Below are 19,175 nucleotides of genomic sequence, written 5' to 3'. Positions count from 1 at the left end.
AACTTTATATCTTCTACGTAGGACTTTTAACTCCTACGTATGATTTTATATCAGCTACGTATGACTTAAAAAAAAAAGACCTACGTAGAAGATAAAAAGTTCTACCTAGGAGATATAAGGCCATTTTTTAAATTGTCACTAGGAGGACGCTTCCATAGTTAGACTAATAATAACGGCTTATGCAGGTACTATTGTATTGTGTTGGAACTGTTCTCTTCATCCTTGATATTTGTATATCTGTGTACAAACGGTTTGTGTGTAGGTATAGGCGACAATTGCAGAAATCAACGCTGTCATGTCACATTACCTTGACATGTTTACAACGGATTGCACTGAAGCTTGTCGTGGTTTGAACATTTTGTACTTTAAAATAGCCCATCACAATAATAGGAGGGCTGTAAAATGTGACAAAAGTATTTGGAAACATATTTCCTATTGAAATAAATATATATTCACAGAGGTCACTTTATATATTATCCATTTCTTAGTCGAGAACTATGTACTGTAAGATATCCCTTTACATGTGTGTGCTGTAGACATTCAACAATACAATGTTTCCAACCACATGGAACAATAATTTGCTACAAAAATCATCCCTGGGTTCCTAGGTAAACTTACTTTAGAATTTACAGCAGTTAAATGTTTGCATACAGTGACACTGATAATACTCACACATCACAAGCATAAACACTAAAGAAAATCTTGAAAAAAATGGTCTTTCTAATAGCTTGAAAACTGATGGTATGCCGATTCTGTATATTTATTAAAAATTTCAGATTTCATTTGAACACTTTGAATGGGAATAAGCAGGGTTAATTTGTGCCGGATCACATCTAATCACAGATCTGGCACCTTTTTTCTCTGAAAGGTGATAATATAGTTTGCAAATGATGAACAGTATGAAAAAAAGTCTGTGTGTCTATATATATATATATATATATATATATATATATTATATAATATATATATATATATATATATATATATATATATATTGTCATGTACCATAAAAAATATGCTTTCCTGAATTAAATGACAAAAATGTATTGTAACAATATGTTTTAGGATGCAATTTAGGAGTAAGAAAATTACTATTTTTAATTACAGCCGCCAAAAAACTATTGCTCTTCACAGTAACAGTGTTGTCGCTGCTGTTCATCAGATTAGTGGGCCCGTCACTGGTATTGTTCAAAGCTCAAGATTATGTTAAAACATGACTAGGCAAAGGTCGGCATACAGCTGTTGACAGACACCAACAATAAGGCACGAAACCCCAATCCATAAGCAGATGGGAACTTGAAACATGTGGACGCTATTGCAAATCAAGGTCTAGGTGTAGAAAGAAAACTGCTACCACTGGGAATAAGGATTGCATAACACTCAAGGAAAATGTATTTTATTGAAGTAAAACCTTATTTTTGAAAGTTCCTGCAAATGTCAAGAGTACATTACACAAAGCAGTTTCAGAAGCACCTTAATTTGTACTCATCAGTACAACTTCCCACCCAATGCTGAATAACAAATCCCTCTCTTAAACACTGTAGATTCTCTCTAAACCCCCAAAGTGCTAGCTTCCTTAATCTTGTCAGTTCCATTTTCTGGAAGAGGTGTCTGCTTTTGGTCCACAAAGTCTGCAAATATAAAAGGGACACACAAGTTAACTTTTTAGGCTTGGAATTAAAATTAGGGCACAGAGATTCGTGAGTTCTTCTGGACTCACCCTGTAAAGTCCACAATCTCTGGGATGCTGTTCTTAACATTTCTTCTTTAATTTCCGGAAATTCTTGCAGCACCTCATTAAACTTCTCAGCAGAGAGTGAGAAAAGAGTGCAAAGAGTCAAAGCTTGTACTGATGCAGTCCGTCTGCACTTCGTGAGCAAGCAAATCTCTGAAAATACATAACAAATTCACCAGCAATAACAAAATGTATATTTAATTTACTTAACAAGTTCATATGCACTGCAAGTGAAGGCAAATGATAATGTACTGCAACTTTGGTTATATTTTGTTTGTGTTTTATTTTATTTTTACCACCACAACTATCACAAGCATATATACAAATGGAAACATAAGAAATTGACTAAATGGGAACAAACTAAAAGGGTGTTTTGTCTAACTTGGCACTAATGATTATGCTCATACTTTGAAATCAATAGAAGTTTTTCAAGGTCATAGGCTTTCATAGAAAATAACAACCAGACAAAAAGACACCAATTTAAGAAGATGTATTTAAAAAGTAGGTCAACTTTTTATTCTTTTTATATGCTAGTATGCTCTTCGCTTGGTCACGCATGGGGGCACCGAGATAACGAGATGCATAGGAACAACAGGGCCAGCGAAGCAAGCTATTGCTCTGTGTAACAATACGCTTTTGAAAATAGTATTTGAAACAAAGCTCTGAAAATTGAAGCAGTGCAAAATTAACTCATGAGCAAAATAATTGAAAATTGGCCTGGAAGTGCTTTGTAAGCTTCCATACACAAACAATGCCTAAGCTATTTATTAAGTTTTTTGTTTTTTTTTAATTCTGGTTACAAACCTCCAAAGTAATCTCCATCAGCCAGTTCCGTGCAGAATTTCTGCTCAGTCTTTACCATGACTCTTCCATGCTCTATAAAGAACATGCGGTCTCCTGCAGCCTTCTCGCGAATAATAATGTCTCCTTCCTGAAAAACCTCACACTGCAGTTTTAAGAGCACAGCATTTATGAAGTTTATGTCACGACCTTGGAACATGGGTACAGTCTTCACCAGGTCTGTGCACAGGTTGCCCAAAATCTCCTGAAAATAAAGTAGGATCCATATAATTCAAGACCAATAGTTGTTTCTTATTTTTGTAACATTAACATGGAATTGTCTTCTCAGGAATGAATTGAAGACTATTAATGTAAACTAGCAAAAACTTAAAAAAGTCATCTCCTCAATAAACTTGCACACCTACCACTTTCAAGGATTCAGAGAGCACATTAAGAATCTCTCTCTCATCAAACCACTTTCCTTGGTATCGGGCCTGGTAATAAGTGGAGATCCGACTACGCAAATTCTTTGGCAGTTTTCGGTATGACATGTAATCTTCAAGGTGATTAAACTAGAGAGTAGGGAGTAAATAGGCAGAAAAAAATCACATACATATAAATGTACTATGTTACTAAAATGTTTCAATAAATCTCAGTGGTTCTAGGGTCTGCTGATCCAATGCTGTATTTTAGTAAATGTCTCCACATGATGTAGCAGCCTATATCACTGCCCAGTTTTTGATGTCCTCATTCCAGAATTAAGAGATTATACTGCTGATGGCCTTCAAATATCATACATTTAAATATACAATATAAATGTTACCACCCCTGTACAATGTGATACTTGAAGGCAGCAATGTTTCCACTAATTGCAGAAATGTACTTTGCTTCTGTAGGCTTTTGATGCTGCATCAACATTTGTCATCATTGCTGCCACATTGGCAACCATCATGGTGTACATCAGTGCTCCTGAAACCATACTTGTCATAACGACCCACAATTCAGCTTCGCCTACAGAAACCAAAGAAACAATGATGTCATTAAAAAATCTGTATCTCCTCAGAGAAATAATTACAGATTCGGTACATATTATGATGAGTCTCAATAAGGGCTCTCACAGCATAGCAGAGACCGAAGGGAAATGACACAGATATGACCAGGAAGTTACAGCTCACCTCAGCTCAGCCAGCACATGCAGAAGCATTCTTTTGACAGTAAGGATTTGTTTTGTATGAACCTTTTATTTTGGCCCCCTGTGCCTTGTTTCTTTATTTTGTTTATTCTGTTTTTGTAAATAAGCGTGCGCAACAGAGCTTTCACTGCAGCTTTCCAGCCACTGAGTCTCATTTTGGACAATATCCTGCTACAGTAAACAAGATGGATCTCCCACCGTGTTGTATGTTTTTGTGAATTACATGTTTAAACAACAAGAATGTATTGAAAAATAAGTAAGGGTGTTGTTTTTAGTGTTAACATTTAAATATTAACACACCTATACTGCAAAGATAAATGAACAGCATTTTTTTGTATTTTTAACCTTTTAATTATTTTACAGATATGAAAATGAGGCATTTACATAACTCAACCCAAACTCTGGTCACCTGCTTGTGCATTTGATGCAGCCCTTGCTAATTATCTTCCAGTAGTCTTGGCTTTTTTTCTTTTTTTTTTTTTCAAAGTAATTTCAGTTGTTACCTTCATTTATAGTATAGAAATGTGAGCAGCAGTTCCAGTTGCCAGAAAATACACATTATATAGCAGAGGTTTAAATTGAATAAAGCTTTACCTCATGCGTTATTTAAAGTTAAAGCTTTGTGGATAAGACCTAATATTTCAGTAAAACTATGAATGCTGGACAACAGGGACCTGCTAAAAGAGCACTACATTTGAAGGTCATTCAGTCTGCTAAGGTTACCTGTTGGAGGGTCAGCAGAGCCGTATCCTACCCCAATCATATGTGAAAGTGCACGGAATACTCCAAATGAATACTTCTCGATCCATGGAGCATGCTGGTAAATATAAATACGTATACAATGAGTACAACATAGCCAACAGGAAAAGCAAAAATCAGGTCAAGAACAAAACAGGGTTTAAGGACATGAGATAATCTTTGGATGTAAAAAAAGAAACGCCTTACCGTGAGGTTTTCTCGAACAACCCAGCAATCCTCAGGAAAGTCTTGCAAAGAGGGAATAAAGTATTGGATACAGCCATTCCAGTGGCAAAGCAATAGGATCATTGCAAACAGACAGATAATTCGAATAAACAGTCTCACTGCTTCCATGTTGGAATTTGCAACCTAACAAGACAGAAAACTGATTAATCTCAAAACAGAGAAACATTTCATTTTCTAAATCAACTACAAAACATACAACATCACTTGAAAGTAATTTAGAACATCTGCCAAAAAAAAAACAAACAAAAAAAAAACGTTCCACTTTAATAGACATCCCTTGTTGACTATAATAATTGAAAAATATAAAACAGTTTACTTGTGGGACACCATAATTTCAGAAAAGGTTAACTATAAACTATGATTATTTCACTCACATACTAACTATTAAAGTTATTATCCTTTAAACATGGTCTAAAAGTTATGATGCAAAGGGAAACATGACAATCCTCCACTTACATGTTCTATATATTCTTAGACATTGATCCATTAAATGGTGCCCTATTAAGAAGAGACCTTTGAGGTCTTGTAAGCATGTTATTTTGTCCAATCTGATCCAATCACAATGAAACTTGCCACAGGCATTCTTTAACACAGCTTATTGAGCGTATCAGTTTCTGTGGCTATCAGGATGTGCCACGGGTCCTTTTGTTTTTACTTATATGTCACACGTGCTTTTTAACATAAACAACAGAGTTATAAGTTAACTCATGTTACTGAAGTTGACAAATTGTATTGGATTTATATAGGAGTTGAACTAATTCAATCTTTCAAGATCACCACTTAGAATAGATCTATTTCTTCTCAAATCCATTTTTACCTGCTGTTAAGGCCTACAGTCTGTGGTCTTGAAAGAATGTGTATGTTTTTAATTTTTATGTTGGTCAAAGAAAAGGTATTAACTTCAACAGTGTTTCTTATTTTTCATCTCTGAACAATATAACTAACACTACAATTTACACATATGCCATAAATTATTGAGAGTATCTGAATAATTTAAAATTGTACTTACTTGTTCCCATTCACTGAAAAACCTCACCAGGCGGGAGACTCTGAGAAGTCGTATTAAACTAAAGATTCTTGCAAAGAGGACAATTCGCACCAATTTGGAGGCGGTATAGGTTGTGGTGCTTTGATCATCTTCCAGTTCCTGAAAAAACAGGTATTAAAAAACATGATATCTATTGGTAATTAATGCCATGAATGCAATAAATAAAACCCTTTTTTTTTACCTTTACAATGAGTATAACATAGTCGACAGGAAACGCAGAAATCAGGTCAAGAACAAACCAAGATTTAAGGTAATGACAGGCGATCAGCTTTGGATCCAAAAGAACCACCTAAAGTTAACGGAAAATAGGTGAATATGTTGGATGTTTTTTTTTTTTTTTTTTTTTTTTTTTTTTTTTACAGCTCGACTTAGTACGTATTTTGAGTACTGTACTGTAATTTTATGCACTGCAGCCCATTATTAACATTTAACACAATTAAAATGAAAACTAGCATTAAAGTTAATACATCAGGTCAAAATGAAAAATATCACCTTTTTTATTTGCACAATACATTATCTGAATAAACCCATTTGAAAATGTGGTTGCAGTCTTATGAGAACTGGCAACGATGAAGTACTATTTTACCATAGTCATGCCAGTTCCTATGCATAAAACTTTTCTATACTGTTGTTAAAGAAGTCTGGAATGCTTTTATGACTATTTAATACTAATGAGTTTGTGAACAGAGACCCTAAAACAACATGAGCTCCTACCTCACTGTCTTCAGTTATGACACCCATCCTGAAGTTTACAGCGATATCAAGTAGAAAGAGAGTGTCTGAACATAAGTTAAAAATCACCATATTAAACCCCTCTGTATGCTCTCCTTCTAGAAATGCTAGTTCCATGGGGATTGCAATTAGGTTTATGAATGTCATGAACACCATGAACATGATGTAGTAATTCCTGTAAAATAAAATAAAATAAAAAGAAATATTATTATGTACCGGCGCTTGATTTCAAATATTGTTGTGTAAATGAGATCCGATTTTTAATTTAAAATGGTTTGGCCTTCTGTTAAAAGCAGTTAGCAAGAGCAGTACATTACATTTCAAATACAAATGAAAAACACACGTTGGAAGGGGCTGTCATGTGTTCATCATTTGGTATTTGGTAATAATAATAATAATAATAATAATAATAATAATAATAATAATAATAATAATAATAATATTATTATTATTATTATTATTATTATTATTATTATTATTATTATTATTATTTATAGCGCAATGCATGTGCAATACAGCTCAAAGCGCTTTACAAGCAGAATAAAACACAGAAAAAAGTATGATAATTAAAAGCAAAGTAACAACAAAACTCAAACCAAAACATGTTACCATTAAGAAAAAAACTATATTATAAAAATATGTTTTTTAATCGAGATTTAAAAATAACAATTGAGGGTGAATCTCTAATAAAAGACGATACAGAGTTCCAGAGTGTGGGAGCATTAAAACAAGACGCAGCCTCTGAATCTTTTGATATCCTCATTAGACAAAAGGAGACGAAGTCTGATAAATGGTGTTGTCTTTGAATACGCCAGCATTCCAGGAATGTTTTCAGCCTGTCACAGACACCTCCGTATCAATGCTCAAAGCACTAGATAACTATTAGTTTTGATATCAAGCCGTTGCCCATGTGCATAATTTGATTGATTTGTAACTACCTTCACCCTAAGAAGACACAATGTTGCAGAAAATTTCGATTTAATCCATGCTCTTTACTATTTTTTAATAAAGTTTTGTGTTTTGTCATTAATTAATTACACAAAATATTATAAAAACAGGTAATCTAATAAACAATATTATAAGTCTTCACATTAATTATCACGATTACCTTGGAAAAAAAAAAAAAAACACAAATTAATTCAAAGGTCTCCTGGTTTATAAGGTGTTGCACGATGAAGAGAAAGCAAAAGTACCCTGAAGTCTTTTTTTTAACAATTCAATATAGATTAGTAAAAACGTGTTATGGTATAAGGTAGAGAGAGTGGTATTTAATCAATTAATGTCGCACTATAACACAGTTTATATTCTTATACACATTTCTATGTGAATAATCAAGTAGCAGCGCCTGGGAATATTTACACCTTGAGCGTTGAACCCCAAATTTATATACCCAGAGTTACTGCACAAACATGAAAGTATTGCAAACATCAAATCATCCAACAGCATCCCATGGTAACATCGGGGTTGATTACACACGGCCAGTGCCTTGCTCTGACTGGTATTTACAAATTCTGGGCGTCTGTAAATATTAGGCCTGGGGTCGATTCATTATAATGACAATTACTGCTGAAATTGCAATTACAATGCTATGGTGTTCAATTACAATTACAGTAACAATTACGTTGCAGTAATTGCAATTATAATAAAATTACACTAAAACGTTACATAAATAGCTACGCACATTGACATGTTTACCCTTCTACTGAGCAGTAATCACAGGCACAAATACTAACACGTACTATCAGTATATAACGTGTTTTCAAACAAATGGGACCAGTAAAAGTGGTTGAAATTTTTTGTAAATTGTAAATGGATACAAATAATTGCAGTTATTTGTAGCCATTTAAAACCAATACAAGAAAACCAGCACAAACCTATGCCGTCAATCTTGCTGATATACTGTATTATAAACATATATTACAAAACGATTCAGTATCATCAGCCAATCAGCTTCCAGCTATAGCCCGCTGGGACGTCATCGCATCACCTGTGAATCAAATTTTAAATCAATCGGAGCAAGAATCCGATTTTTCATTTTGACTTGCTGCATTTTTAAGCTTAGTTCACATCTATTTGGCAGTAAATGCTAAACAAATTGGTCAAAATGTATTTTATCATCCACCAAAACCACCCAATCCATACTTTGCACAGACAAAAGCAAACAACCCTGTAAATGCAACTGCCGAGTCAGCCAATCACAGTCTGTCACAGCGCGACTGGCGCGCGCAGACGCAGAACTCCAGTCGCAGTTATCGAGTATTGTAGACATTAGAGCTTCATCGACGAACACTATCGGTTAATTATAAACTTAACCTTACAGTTATACTACCACAGCCACATATTAAGGTTGGATTACATAAGAATTAGACTAAATGCATGTGCAATGGCCCAGTTCAAATCCAACACATTGGTTTCGTTATAAAAGTTCAACCGACTGCCCGCTGCTAAGCTTTCATCTGTTCTTGCTAATATCACACCGTAAACTTTCATACTGAAGTGTTCAAATAATCGAGTAACATTACCTGGTAAACCCAGGAATCACAATTGACCAGTTGAAACACTTTTCACGAATAAATATCATTGGATTTATAATTTTAGTTTACAATAGCACAAAACTAACATGCTATCAAATTCAACTGATCAGCACAAAAACATAACTGATTACTGATTACACGTTTGTGAGTTTACAATTCTAGCAATATGTGTGAGTCACTGTAACCCCCTGGGGAATAATGAGAGCCTACAGTAGGGCCACTAGTGAAAGACTCACAACACACACATTCACAAGCCTGTGGCCAACTTTGTTTCTTACCTAATTGAGCTAAAAGGATGGATAATACAAACACCGGCCGCGTCCTGTCTTGCACATTCATTTTGCAGAGCTGTGACACTACCATACACGTACAGGGAATGTTTGTTATATTGTGGATAGAAAAGTCTTCTCCAACGGGACTGCTTAGATACCCCCACGTTGATGTCTGTTACCGACCCAGGCACACCATTCAGTTCTTCCTCACACTCCAAGTCCTGTTCTACCGTGTCAGGGGCCGAGGCTGTACTCGCCGTTGAACTCAGATTAACTTCCTTTTTCTCCGGACCAAATATATAGTTAAATAGTCGTTGGTAAGCAGTGGGGCTATTATAAACATCACTACAACCAGCAGCTTCAGTAGTTGCCTTTTCAAGATCTGATTCCATCCCTATGCTGTGTTAAAATTACATACAAAAATTGAACAGCGAAGTGCTCTTCTGTGTACTAATATGCACGTCCAGTTTAGATACGAATTAAGTCGTTCGTTCGTTGTGAAGGCTGCGCGTGGTAGTCGAAGACATTCTGAAATTCTCTGGCCGGTACATTAGCAGCCTGGCGGTGTATCAACTACCTGTCTATAAATACATGCTATTGTGCGTATGGAGACAAGCTGGCATGGACTGAATTAAAACACACAACAATTGAAAGGTTTCGGATAACATAAACAGTCACCTGAAACCAATATATAGTATTACTAATTGCAATATGTTTACTAAACCTGCTGTTTACAGATACTTTTTGTTTAGCTTTTCAAAAAATATAAAATAGATTTTATTACTAAAAAAAATTCTGCAGCACTCTACTCTTTCCATGCAGAACCAGTGATCCTATTATTATTATTATTATTATTATTATTATTATTGGATTATTTTTCAAAGTTTTTTTTTGCTTGTTTTCAGTAAGAAGTATTTTCTCTCGTGATAAAATTGTCCATAAAAACAGAAAAGTAATTAATAAAACATTAAGTCTATTAATATAATCGCCATTTTATTGTTATACATTACAGAGACTAGAGACATCTACTCTAAATTAAAAGCCTAGTACAAGTGTTTCATGATTTTGTTTTGTTATTTATTTCATTAACTTTACACATTCAGACATACCATTTTTAATTGTACTAAAAAAGATGAATACATTCAGAAAAACGTTTTAAACAATAGACTTCATCATCGTCTGTTATGTTATCATAACAAATTGCCATTAGAACATATTTGTTGGTAAATTTCTTATTAACGCCACAATGTAACTTTTTTTTATTAATTAATACATAATAATATAAAACAAGAGGAGAAGCAGTTCAATCTGCAAAATGAGATACACGGTTACTGTTTCTCCGTGGGATCTAGACCTCTATCCAATAGGTCTTGACACTCGCTGTATTTAAAACATTGCTTCACTGTGCACTTTAATTTAGTGGCTGTCCTGACCATCTACAACTTTTTTTTTTTTTTTTTTTTTTTTTTTTTTTTTTTACAGCATGTGTCACTTTACAGCATTTCCGTATAATTGCATTATGGGAGTTGTATTTTTATGTCTCATCCAAATCACACCTTTTTCTTTCGTTACGTCAGCTAAAGAACTACAGTTCCCGGGGATCTTTGCAAATGTATGTGTGCAGTTCCTGGCATTGAGCAAGGAAGGACATGTGAGTGAGGTCGTTTTAAGGAAATCTATGCTGCATTTTATTTAACTAAAACTGACTTTATTTTCTGTTTACATTCTTTTTTGGTTAGTTGTCCAAATCGAGGGCTTAGAACCAGAGGGGCGTAAGTGTCATTTTCATAATTTTACAGGAGAGCGAAAATAAGATTTTGATTGTGTTCAATTGCCATTTATCAGTACATGCACAGTGTCAATATAATTTTGAAGAAAATTAGAGTTTAAAATGTTTTTGAATTTGCAGCTTAAAAAAGAAAGCAGTTTTGCTTAAAAGTTAGATTTCCCATAGTAACACACTGAAATGAATACCCATTGCAGGTAAGTGCGGTTTATTCGCTAGTTCTATGCCAGACTTGTTTTTCTTCAATTTAATAATAATTAATAAATCAATATGTGTCTTTAAAATATAAATGTTCACATATGCATTCATATTTCATAAATTATGCTTGAAAAATATTATTGTAAAATATAATTTACAAGATTTTCTACAGTTGACATGGTTTGGTTCTTGTTCTGTAGTGAATTAATTGCTAGAATCTTAAATTTAACTGAGTAAAATATCCACAAAAGTTAGATATTGTTTTAGACAAAGCTTTATTTTATAGCTTTTTTTCAACCATTTTGACTCATCTGCTGTCATTCAGCCATCCCACAATGCAACACTCACTGTCAGGAGGGTGTTAGTGTGCTGGTTACGCCCTCCTGGCACTAAGTTTACCTCGATTTTGTAGTTGTCTATTACTTTCAGACTGTATTCAGTGCAGTTTGTAACTTAAGTTGGGTACTAGACAGATGTCGTCAAGAGATTTAATTTAATATATAATATGTAATTTTGACCAAAATTTCACTTACGCCCCTCTGGTTCTGAGCCCTCGAAATGATGTTATTTTACCAGAAAATAGAACGTTCTGTAGCACGTTTAGTTACTGGTTATGAAACTAGCACTTGTGAAATTGTGTAAATGCGAGCAGGGTGGTGCCAGTACTAATATCATTGAAGTATAAAAGAGTAAGCTTTTCTTACATAACCAAAAAAAAAAGTTGCGCTGTCTTATGGATTTAGACAAACGTGAGCACTAGGGGATTATGAATGTATAGTGATAAATGGCATTGTTGATTGTACCTGATTGCATCAGTTTGATTTTGGCAGACGTTGCATTACTTAGTTTATTCTATAGCATTTCATGGAGGTCACTTGACATTTTACGCTGCACACATGCTATAATGGTCATTTGCTTTTGTAACAGAATGTCAAGTTTAGCAGCTGCTAGTTGTGAGTCTGCCAAGACCCAAGATGCAGAGGAGCCTCTGGAAAAGAAGCCTCTTAAACCCTGCTGTGCCTGTCCTGAGACCAAGAAAACAAGGGATGCCTGGTAATTGTGTTTTATTATAATTGTAACTCTACCACAGGATTCGATTATAAACACGTGAAATTTTGTTTGCTGTGTTCTCATTTTCTTAAGGTGGTCTTGGGATAGGGTTAAAACAAAGTCTTCTATGACCTTCCACAAGACAAAGGCAAGTTTGGGAAAGTTACTCAGAAGGACATATACTGTGGTATGTGAGCACTGTTTAGACCTTGTATTGAAATGTTTGTAACAGTGTTAGCTAGCAGCTGCAGACACGTGTGTAACCATTTATAAATAACTTTAAACTCACATAACCATTTTGTACTTAAATTAGTGAGAGATATCTATGGGACAGTTGATTGAGTTTACTGCATGATTAGGTATAGTATAATGTAGTTGTATGAACTGAATACAGCGTTCTTTGGAGAATGTACTGAGTTTCAGAGAGTCCAGGCACCTGTAGAGCCACAACATCTAATTGTTTTGCTTGAAGTGATAAAGATTTCAATCAAACAGAATAATGTAACCAGAGGAATGTAGACTAGTGGGTGAAACAAAGACGTGGTTATGAAAGCTGTAGACATTAAGAGCGCTATAAAACAGGCTTATTTAGAGCTTTTATTGGTGGAGCAGGAAGAAGGAAGAAGGAAGTAAAGACTGCAGTCTGTCTGGAATATATGCAGATATTGCCTTATTGTGTATTAAAATGACTAATTGTTGTATTGAGCTGGTCATTCTGGGTAACCTCTCACAGACACACCAGTGAGCCACTTAACACAAGTATGTTTAAATGACTCCAAACCCCAAAGTGTGTCGACAGTATATGTTGTATAAAATGCACTGCTCGGCACGTTAAAGAAACTGAATATCTTACTTAATCATTTAATACATTCAGCAATTGTATGTGTTGCTTTTTAAATAAATCAATAACTACACAGCCAAGAAAAACCCTACCAAATTAAGATCATCAAACAGGCTTCCCGGGGAAACGTGTTTTTAGTACTGTTATTACTGAATGCTTAAAGGTATGGGTGCTGTTGTTTGCATAGTTTTTTTTTTCTGTTTTAGACTGACAAATGTCCAATGAATTCACGAGAACTGTCAGCACTTTTTTGTTTTTAGTTAGTTACTGAACTGGGATGCAATGCTTTATTATTGCATGAATTACTGGCAGGGGTTTTAAGCCTCCACTTATTTTGCAGTCTGACTTGATCCCTTCTGGATTATTGCATAGTTTAGATAAACAAAAGGCCTGTTCATTGCATCACACTTATTTTTTTTTGTTTTTACTAAAACAAAGGACCTCAAAAAGCCCTTTGATTCCCTGCAGGGATGGAAATAAGACTCCTATTGAGTAGCAGTTTAACGCATTCCAGGTTTTAGTACAAGCTCAGGCGTGGTATTAAACTCCTAGTAAAACCAGGAATGTATCAAACTGCTATGTAATGGAAGTCTTATTTCCCATCCCTACAGTCTCAAATTTCATCAACATAGAAGACATTATCTCCTAGTACACCAGTGACTTTGATGCTAAATGGGAATAGGGAACAATTTCAGAAGCTGATGCAGCTGCTAAAACTATTCTTCTCTTTGTGGGTTGCAGTATAATAGAGAGAGGAGAAGAAAGTTGCAAGGATCTGATTGAAGCTCATAAAGATTGCATGAGGTCACTGGGATTCAAAGTCTGATGATTGATCACAAAGGGAAAGCGAGTCTGTGTTTGTGGTGAGTATTGACAGATTTAATATCTTTACACTGTATTCATTTACGACTTTTCACATGTTAACCTTAGTTAATGTATAGGACCAGTAGTTGTCCGCTGTCTCTAATAACGTCACTAATCAGCTGTTTCAGTTAGCACTGAGCATTTCCCTGTGAGTTTTTACTTTCCAAATGACTCCTAGCAGCTGATTTCACTGTGATAACTGCTCAACATTGTCTGTTGCAAAGCATGAAGAGCATTCTCCGTAGCACCATATTTAATACTGTAAAACAGGATATTTTTATGGCAACTTAATTTCGCTAATGGTCTTCAAGGTCTATTTTTGCTGCAATAAATGTTTGCGCTTTTTTTTCTTTTAATGTATGTCACAAGTATGAATAATATATTTCACTGCACATTAATTTTGCGGATTTTTAATAAACGTGAAATTAGCAAACCTTTCTTCCTCGTGAAATTTTTCTTGTTTTACAGTACATTGTTTTAACTATTTTAATGATAAAGACCACTTGCTTTCAGACAGTATCTTTAAAATTGGTACTTTGAAGATTGAATAACTAATCTACCTTGGAACAAAATGCTTTTCTTGAGCGACGGCGATACCAGAATGACGAAAATGCTCCACCCGTCAATGAAACACAGTAAAGCCCAGAACAGACAGACGTTGCGCGGCACGCGAGGCATTTTGCCGCCTGTATCGCTGCCATTGCTTTATTATGGTGTTGGACAGGTCACCGCGGGACTGTACCGCTAGTCCCACTGTGATGCTGAGATTTTTTTCTGCCTGCTGCACGGTATCATCAGTAGATTAACCAGTCACAGCCAACTGGTGACAACACACGCTTGACATGACAACTCTTGAATGAAACTTGTCTACGAAGGTGTCCAAGCACCCTGAAGTTTTTGACCCAAGCATAAGCAGATCACATTTTATACATCGCCCCTGATAAGCATGCTTCCTGAAGCTGGTTTGATACTGTTGTCTTTTCTGCCTTTTTTTTTTTTTTTAATCATTTCTGTAGTTCCCTAATATTTTGTACTAAGTAACTGGCTGTAAAGTCTTTTCTTACATTTCAGTGGGAGGCTACTTGCTGTCAGCAACGTATTGTACGTTTCTTTGCTAAGCTGATGAACAAATCAGTATTTTTTGAGTATAGATTATGTGGGGGGCATTACAGCTGCGGCCAAATGTTTTGCATCACACCCTGTAGAGTTAACTATTTTTGTTTCATAAAGTCATACAAAACCTATAATGTTACATCAACATATTGAATTACATATTGCTTTGTAGTTTTACAAAAATTGAAAATACATTTTGAAATCTAACATGAAATACAGCATTACTATTGTAGTTTCCGGTAGACTTTTGCAGTAACATTTTGTTTCTTTGATTGCAAATGTTAAATAAAAAAAATCTTAATTTTAATTAACATTTATTGTACATTCCATTTTTCTATAATATTGTAAGAAAAGTCAGAGAGAGAGAGAAAGAGACAGAGAGACCATGACATGGGTACTCAGCTCATGTATCTGGGTTACCCTGTTCTCAATATTACCCAAATCCATTTTCAGGATTCAATTACTCTTCGAATCCCTTTTTGCTAAAATCGAACATCTTAAAGCCACTCGACTTGACCGGCTAGACCAGTGCTTTTCAACCTGTGGTAAACGTACCTTTACTGGTATATTATGATATATATATATATATATATATATATATATATATATATATATATATATATATATATATATATATATATATATATATATATATATATATATATATATATGGGGGGGTGTGAATACTTCTGCAAACCACTGTATATATTACATTATATTTACTGGAGGGACCTCACTGGAAGGAGCTTGATTGTGTGATTGTGGGAAGGTCCTGGCAAAGTTCACAAACGAAAAGGAAAGAAGGATCTTCTGCACAGTTAGAATGTAGGGACACCTTGTTTCTACCCGTTTTTATTTATTTTTTATTCTATTTTTTTTAACAAAAGTAATTTCAAAATGTGACATGTGATTTATAAGGTATTGTAATTTATATTGGCGATTGTTAACACCTGAGACGTTAGAATCTTAATGGATGTTATGTGAAATGAATAGGAGTTTAAATCCGGAAAATCTAATGTTTGTGTTTGTTTTTCTTCCAGTGCGTTCCTGCTGGCTGGGTAGCTGTGAGATTCTGGGATTACCTACTGAAATAATTGATTTCTGCACTGTGGAAGATTTTGTGTCAAAGAATGAAATAAAAAAATAACTGATCTTTCTGGAATAAAATGTTTCTAACCATTTTTTTTTCTTGCATAGTATTCTGATATTTCCTTACACAAAATGTTTTTATAAAAAGACCTAGCTAAACATTCTTGTCTTGTTTAATTGTATACATTTTTTTCCTGAATTTTATAAAGCTACATACAGTCAATTCTCATTAGAACAAACTCGGATTAAACACATTTCCTGATACTGAATTTTCTACATGGTCCCAGCCAAATTTAGCAGTCACTTATTGAAAATTACTTCTTAACATGACTTTCCTGTTTGTACAAATTATTTTGGAGACCCCCAGGGAAGAAAAATTTGAATAAAATAAATCGCTCTAGTTCAAACAGACGAGTGTAGAGGATGTTGGGAAATGTATTACCCTGCATTCAGATGAGCCCCCTCCCCTCTGTACTGATTAAACAAACATTTATATCCATAGGCCAATAAACTGGCAATATGGTCTTTTGCTTTGTGCTGTGCATTCAACCCCTATAGCCTCTCAATGTAGTGTTCGATCCGTACGGGACTCTTGCATGTGTTTGAATTCACTGCTGCTAAAGCCATGATGTTGGCTCTCAAAGCAAGTACAATAGAGGCATTAAACAGCAGATTTACTGCACAATCTTCCATAAATTCATCCAAAAACAACGCAAGTGCTGTGTTTTCCGCCATCTTGAAATCTCTTGTTACATTGCGTAAACAAAATGATAAATACTGATTAAAAAGATGCAATCGCATGCTTTTCTCAGTTTTTATTACTGTATATTGTGTACATTAGAATTGCAGTGTTTTTGTGTAATTGTGAAAATTCTAGTAGACTTTTAATACAGGAACAGTAGAATGTATGGCTGTCACTCCATACATACAAGACTTGTTGCCTTTAAGTTCTGTCCCAGGGGTCTGGATGCCATCAGCAGCTGCTGGTGCAGAACATGCTCTGGCTTTAAATAGAACAGGCACTCTCAAGTCAACACTGGTAATCAGAACTCTTTGCATTTTTTTTTTAACATCAATGGGGGAATTTTGACTATCAGAATGCATTCATGGGCCATAGCCAACATTTCTTTGCTGCCCTGCATGGCTGTTAATAGATTGTATAGTTCTCATGCAGTGAAAGGCACTTAACGTGTGCAGGAGTTTGACCTTTAAAAGATATCTCACTTTTTAGGATGAGCAATGCAACTGAGGCACTGCTTACAATCGCCTGAAGTCTATGGGGTTAAGGCTTTTTAATCAAAAAGAGGCACGCATGTTATAACATCCATCTCCCAATGCAGTCAATTTAGAAATAGTATCACCATGGCCTCTGTATACTGTGTGCAAAGGTAAGAACGTTTGAAAAACACAATTCCAATTATTTGAACCTAAGCTTGTGCCGAAGACACATTTTTAAGTTTCATCATAATCCATGTGTGACGTAGAGATAGACATATACATTCAGTTGACCATATGGCACTTCATTTATTTGACTATTGTTGTTTTTAAAATGTTTGTATTAATTCACAGTTGTATGTACATTGTATTTGGATAACGTGATAACTTACACTTTTGTCTATTTGCAGTGCCTATAGAAAATCTACACCCCCTTGAACTTTTTTCACATTGTGTCAGTGCCTCAGAGTTTCATGCATTTAAATGAGGGTTGTTTACACACCATACTCCACACTGTTAAGGGGAAAAAAAGTTTTTATTGAGAAAAAAATTAAATACTAAAAATACAAAACTGAAACATAATTGGATAAGTCTCCACCCCCCTGAGTTAATACTTGGTGAAAGCACCTTTGGCAGCAATTACAGCTGTGATTCTGTTGGGATAGGTCTCTACCAACTTTGCACACTTAGATTTGGCAACATTTGACCATTCTTCTTTACAAAACTGTTCAAGCTCTGTAAAGTTCCTTGGGGAGCGTTGATGGACAGCAATCTTCAAGTCATGCCACAAATATTTGATTGGATTTAGGTCAGGGCTCTGACAGGGCCACTCAAGGACATTTATCTTTTTGTACCTTAGCCACTACAATGTAGCTTTGGCTGTGTGCTTTGGGTCGTTGTCATGCTGAAAGGTGAACTTACATCCCAGTTTCAGCTTTCTTGCAGAAGGCAGCTGGTTTTCCTCAAGGACTTCTCTGTACTTTGCTCCATTCATTTTCCCTTCTATCCTGACAAGTGCTCCAATCACTGCCGATGGGAAACATCCCCATGCCACCACCATGCTTCACAGTAGGGATGGTGTTCTTTGGGTGATGCACTGTGTTGGGTATGTGCCAAACATAACGCTTTGCATTTAGGCCAAAAAGTTCCATTTTAGTTTCGTCAGACCACAAAACTTTTTTCCACATGGCTACAGAATCTCCTGAGTGTTTTTTTGCATACTTCAGATGGGATTCAAGGTGGGCTTTCTTGAGCAATGGCTTCATTCTTGCTACACTACCATACAGGCCAGATTTGTGGAGTGCTTGGGATATTGTTGTCGCATGCACACTTTGACCAGTCTTGGCCATAAAAGCCTGTAGCTCTTGCAAAGTTGCCATTGGCCTCTTGGTAGCCTCTCTGATTAGTCTCCTTGCTCGGTCATCCAGTTTGGAGGGACAGCCTGATCTAGGCAGGGTCTTTGTGGTGCCAGACACCTTCCATGTCTTAATAATCATCTTGACCATGCTCCAAGGGATATTTAAGGCCTTTGATATTTTTCTATACCCATGCCCTGATCTGTGCCTTTCAACAACTTTGTCCCAGAGTTCTTTTGAATGCGCCTTGGTGCTCATGGTTGAGTCTTTGCTTTGAGGGAACCTACAGGAACTGATGAATTTATCCTGAAATTATGTGAATCAGTACAATTTAACACAGGTGGAAGCCACTTAACTTGGTGTGTGATTTTGAAGGTGATTGGTTAC

The 19,175-nt window shown here is 35.4% G+C and overlaps 2 protein-coding genes across 5 annotated transcripts; one reads left to right on the top strand and one right to left on the bottom strand.

Moving 5' to 3' along the window:
- Positions 1–1,400: 1,400 nt before the first annotated feature.
- Positions 1,401–9,773, bottom strand: LOC121321279 (potassium/sodium hyperpolarization-activated cyclic nucleotide-gated channel 1-like). Its single transcript, XM_041260179.1, has 11 exons — positions 9,284–9,773; positions 6,454–6,646; positions 5,921–6,028; positions 5,701–5,838; positions 4,653–4,814; positions 4,431–4,524; positions 3,399–3,526; positions 2,941–3,087; positions 2,540–2,780; positions 1,721–1,888; positions 1,401–1,631 (listed from the first exon to the last, which is right to left on the bottom strand). The coding sequence occupies exons 1-11, from the start codon at positions 9,667–9,669 to the stop codon at positions 1,552–1,554; spliced, it is 1,845 nt and encodes a 614-aa protein (XP_041116113.1). The 5' UTR covers positions 9,670–9,773; the 3' UTR covers positions 1,401–1,551.
- Positions 9,774–10,856: 1,083 nt separating this feature from the next.
- LOC121320750 (cytochrome c oxidase copper chaperone-like) lies at positions 10,857–16,291 on the top strand. Of its 4 annotated transcripts, none has more exons than XM_041259344.1 (4): positions 10,857–10,928; positions 12,189–12,314; positions 13,894–14,015; positions 16,170–16,291. In XM_041259344.1, exons 2-3 carry the CDS (start codon positions 12,190–12,192, stop codon positions 13,976–13,978), a joined length of 210 nt encoding a protein of 69 aa, XP_041115278.1. In that variant the 5' UTR covers positions 10,857–10,928; position 12,189; the 3' UTR covers positions 13,979–14,015; positions 16,170–16,291. The 4 variants fall into 4 exon arrangements, with proteins under 4 accessions (XP_041115278.1, XP_041115277.1, XP_041115276.1 ...); XM_041259343.1 differs by lacking the exon at positions 10,857–10,928 and adding an exon at positions 10,935–11,049; XM_041259342.1 differs by lacking the exon at positions 10,857–10,928 and adding an exon at positions 11,091–11,260.
- Positions 16,292–19,175: the final 2,884 nt, after the last annotated feature.

Source organism: Polyodon spathula, chromosome 9 (assembly GCF_017654505.1).
Source record: "Polyodon spathula isolate WHYD16114869_AA chromosome 9, ASM1765450v1, whole genome shotgun sequence".
NCBI lineage: Eukaryota > Metazoa > Chordata > Actinopteri > Acipenseriformes > Polyodontidae > Polyodon > Polyodon spathula.
Note: the sequence above shows the minus strand (reverse complement) of the source record. Positions and strands in the feature narration are given on the sequence as shown.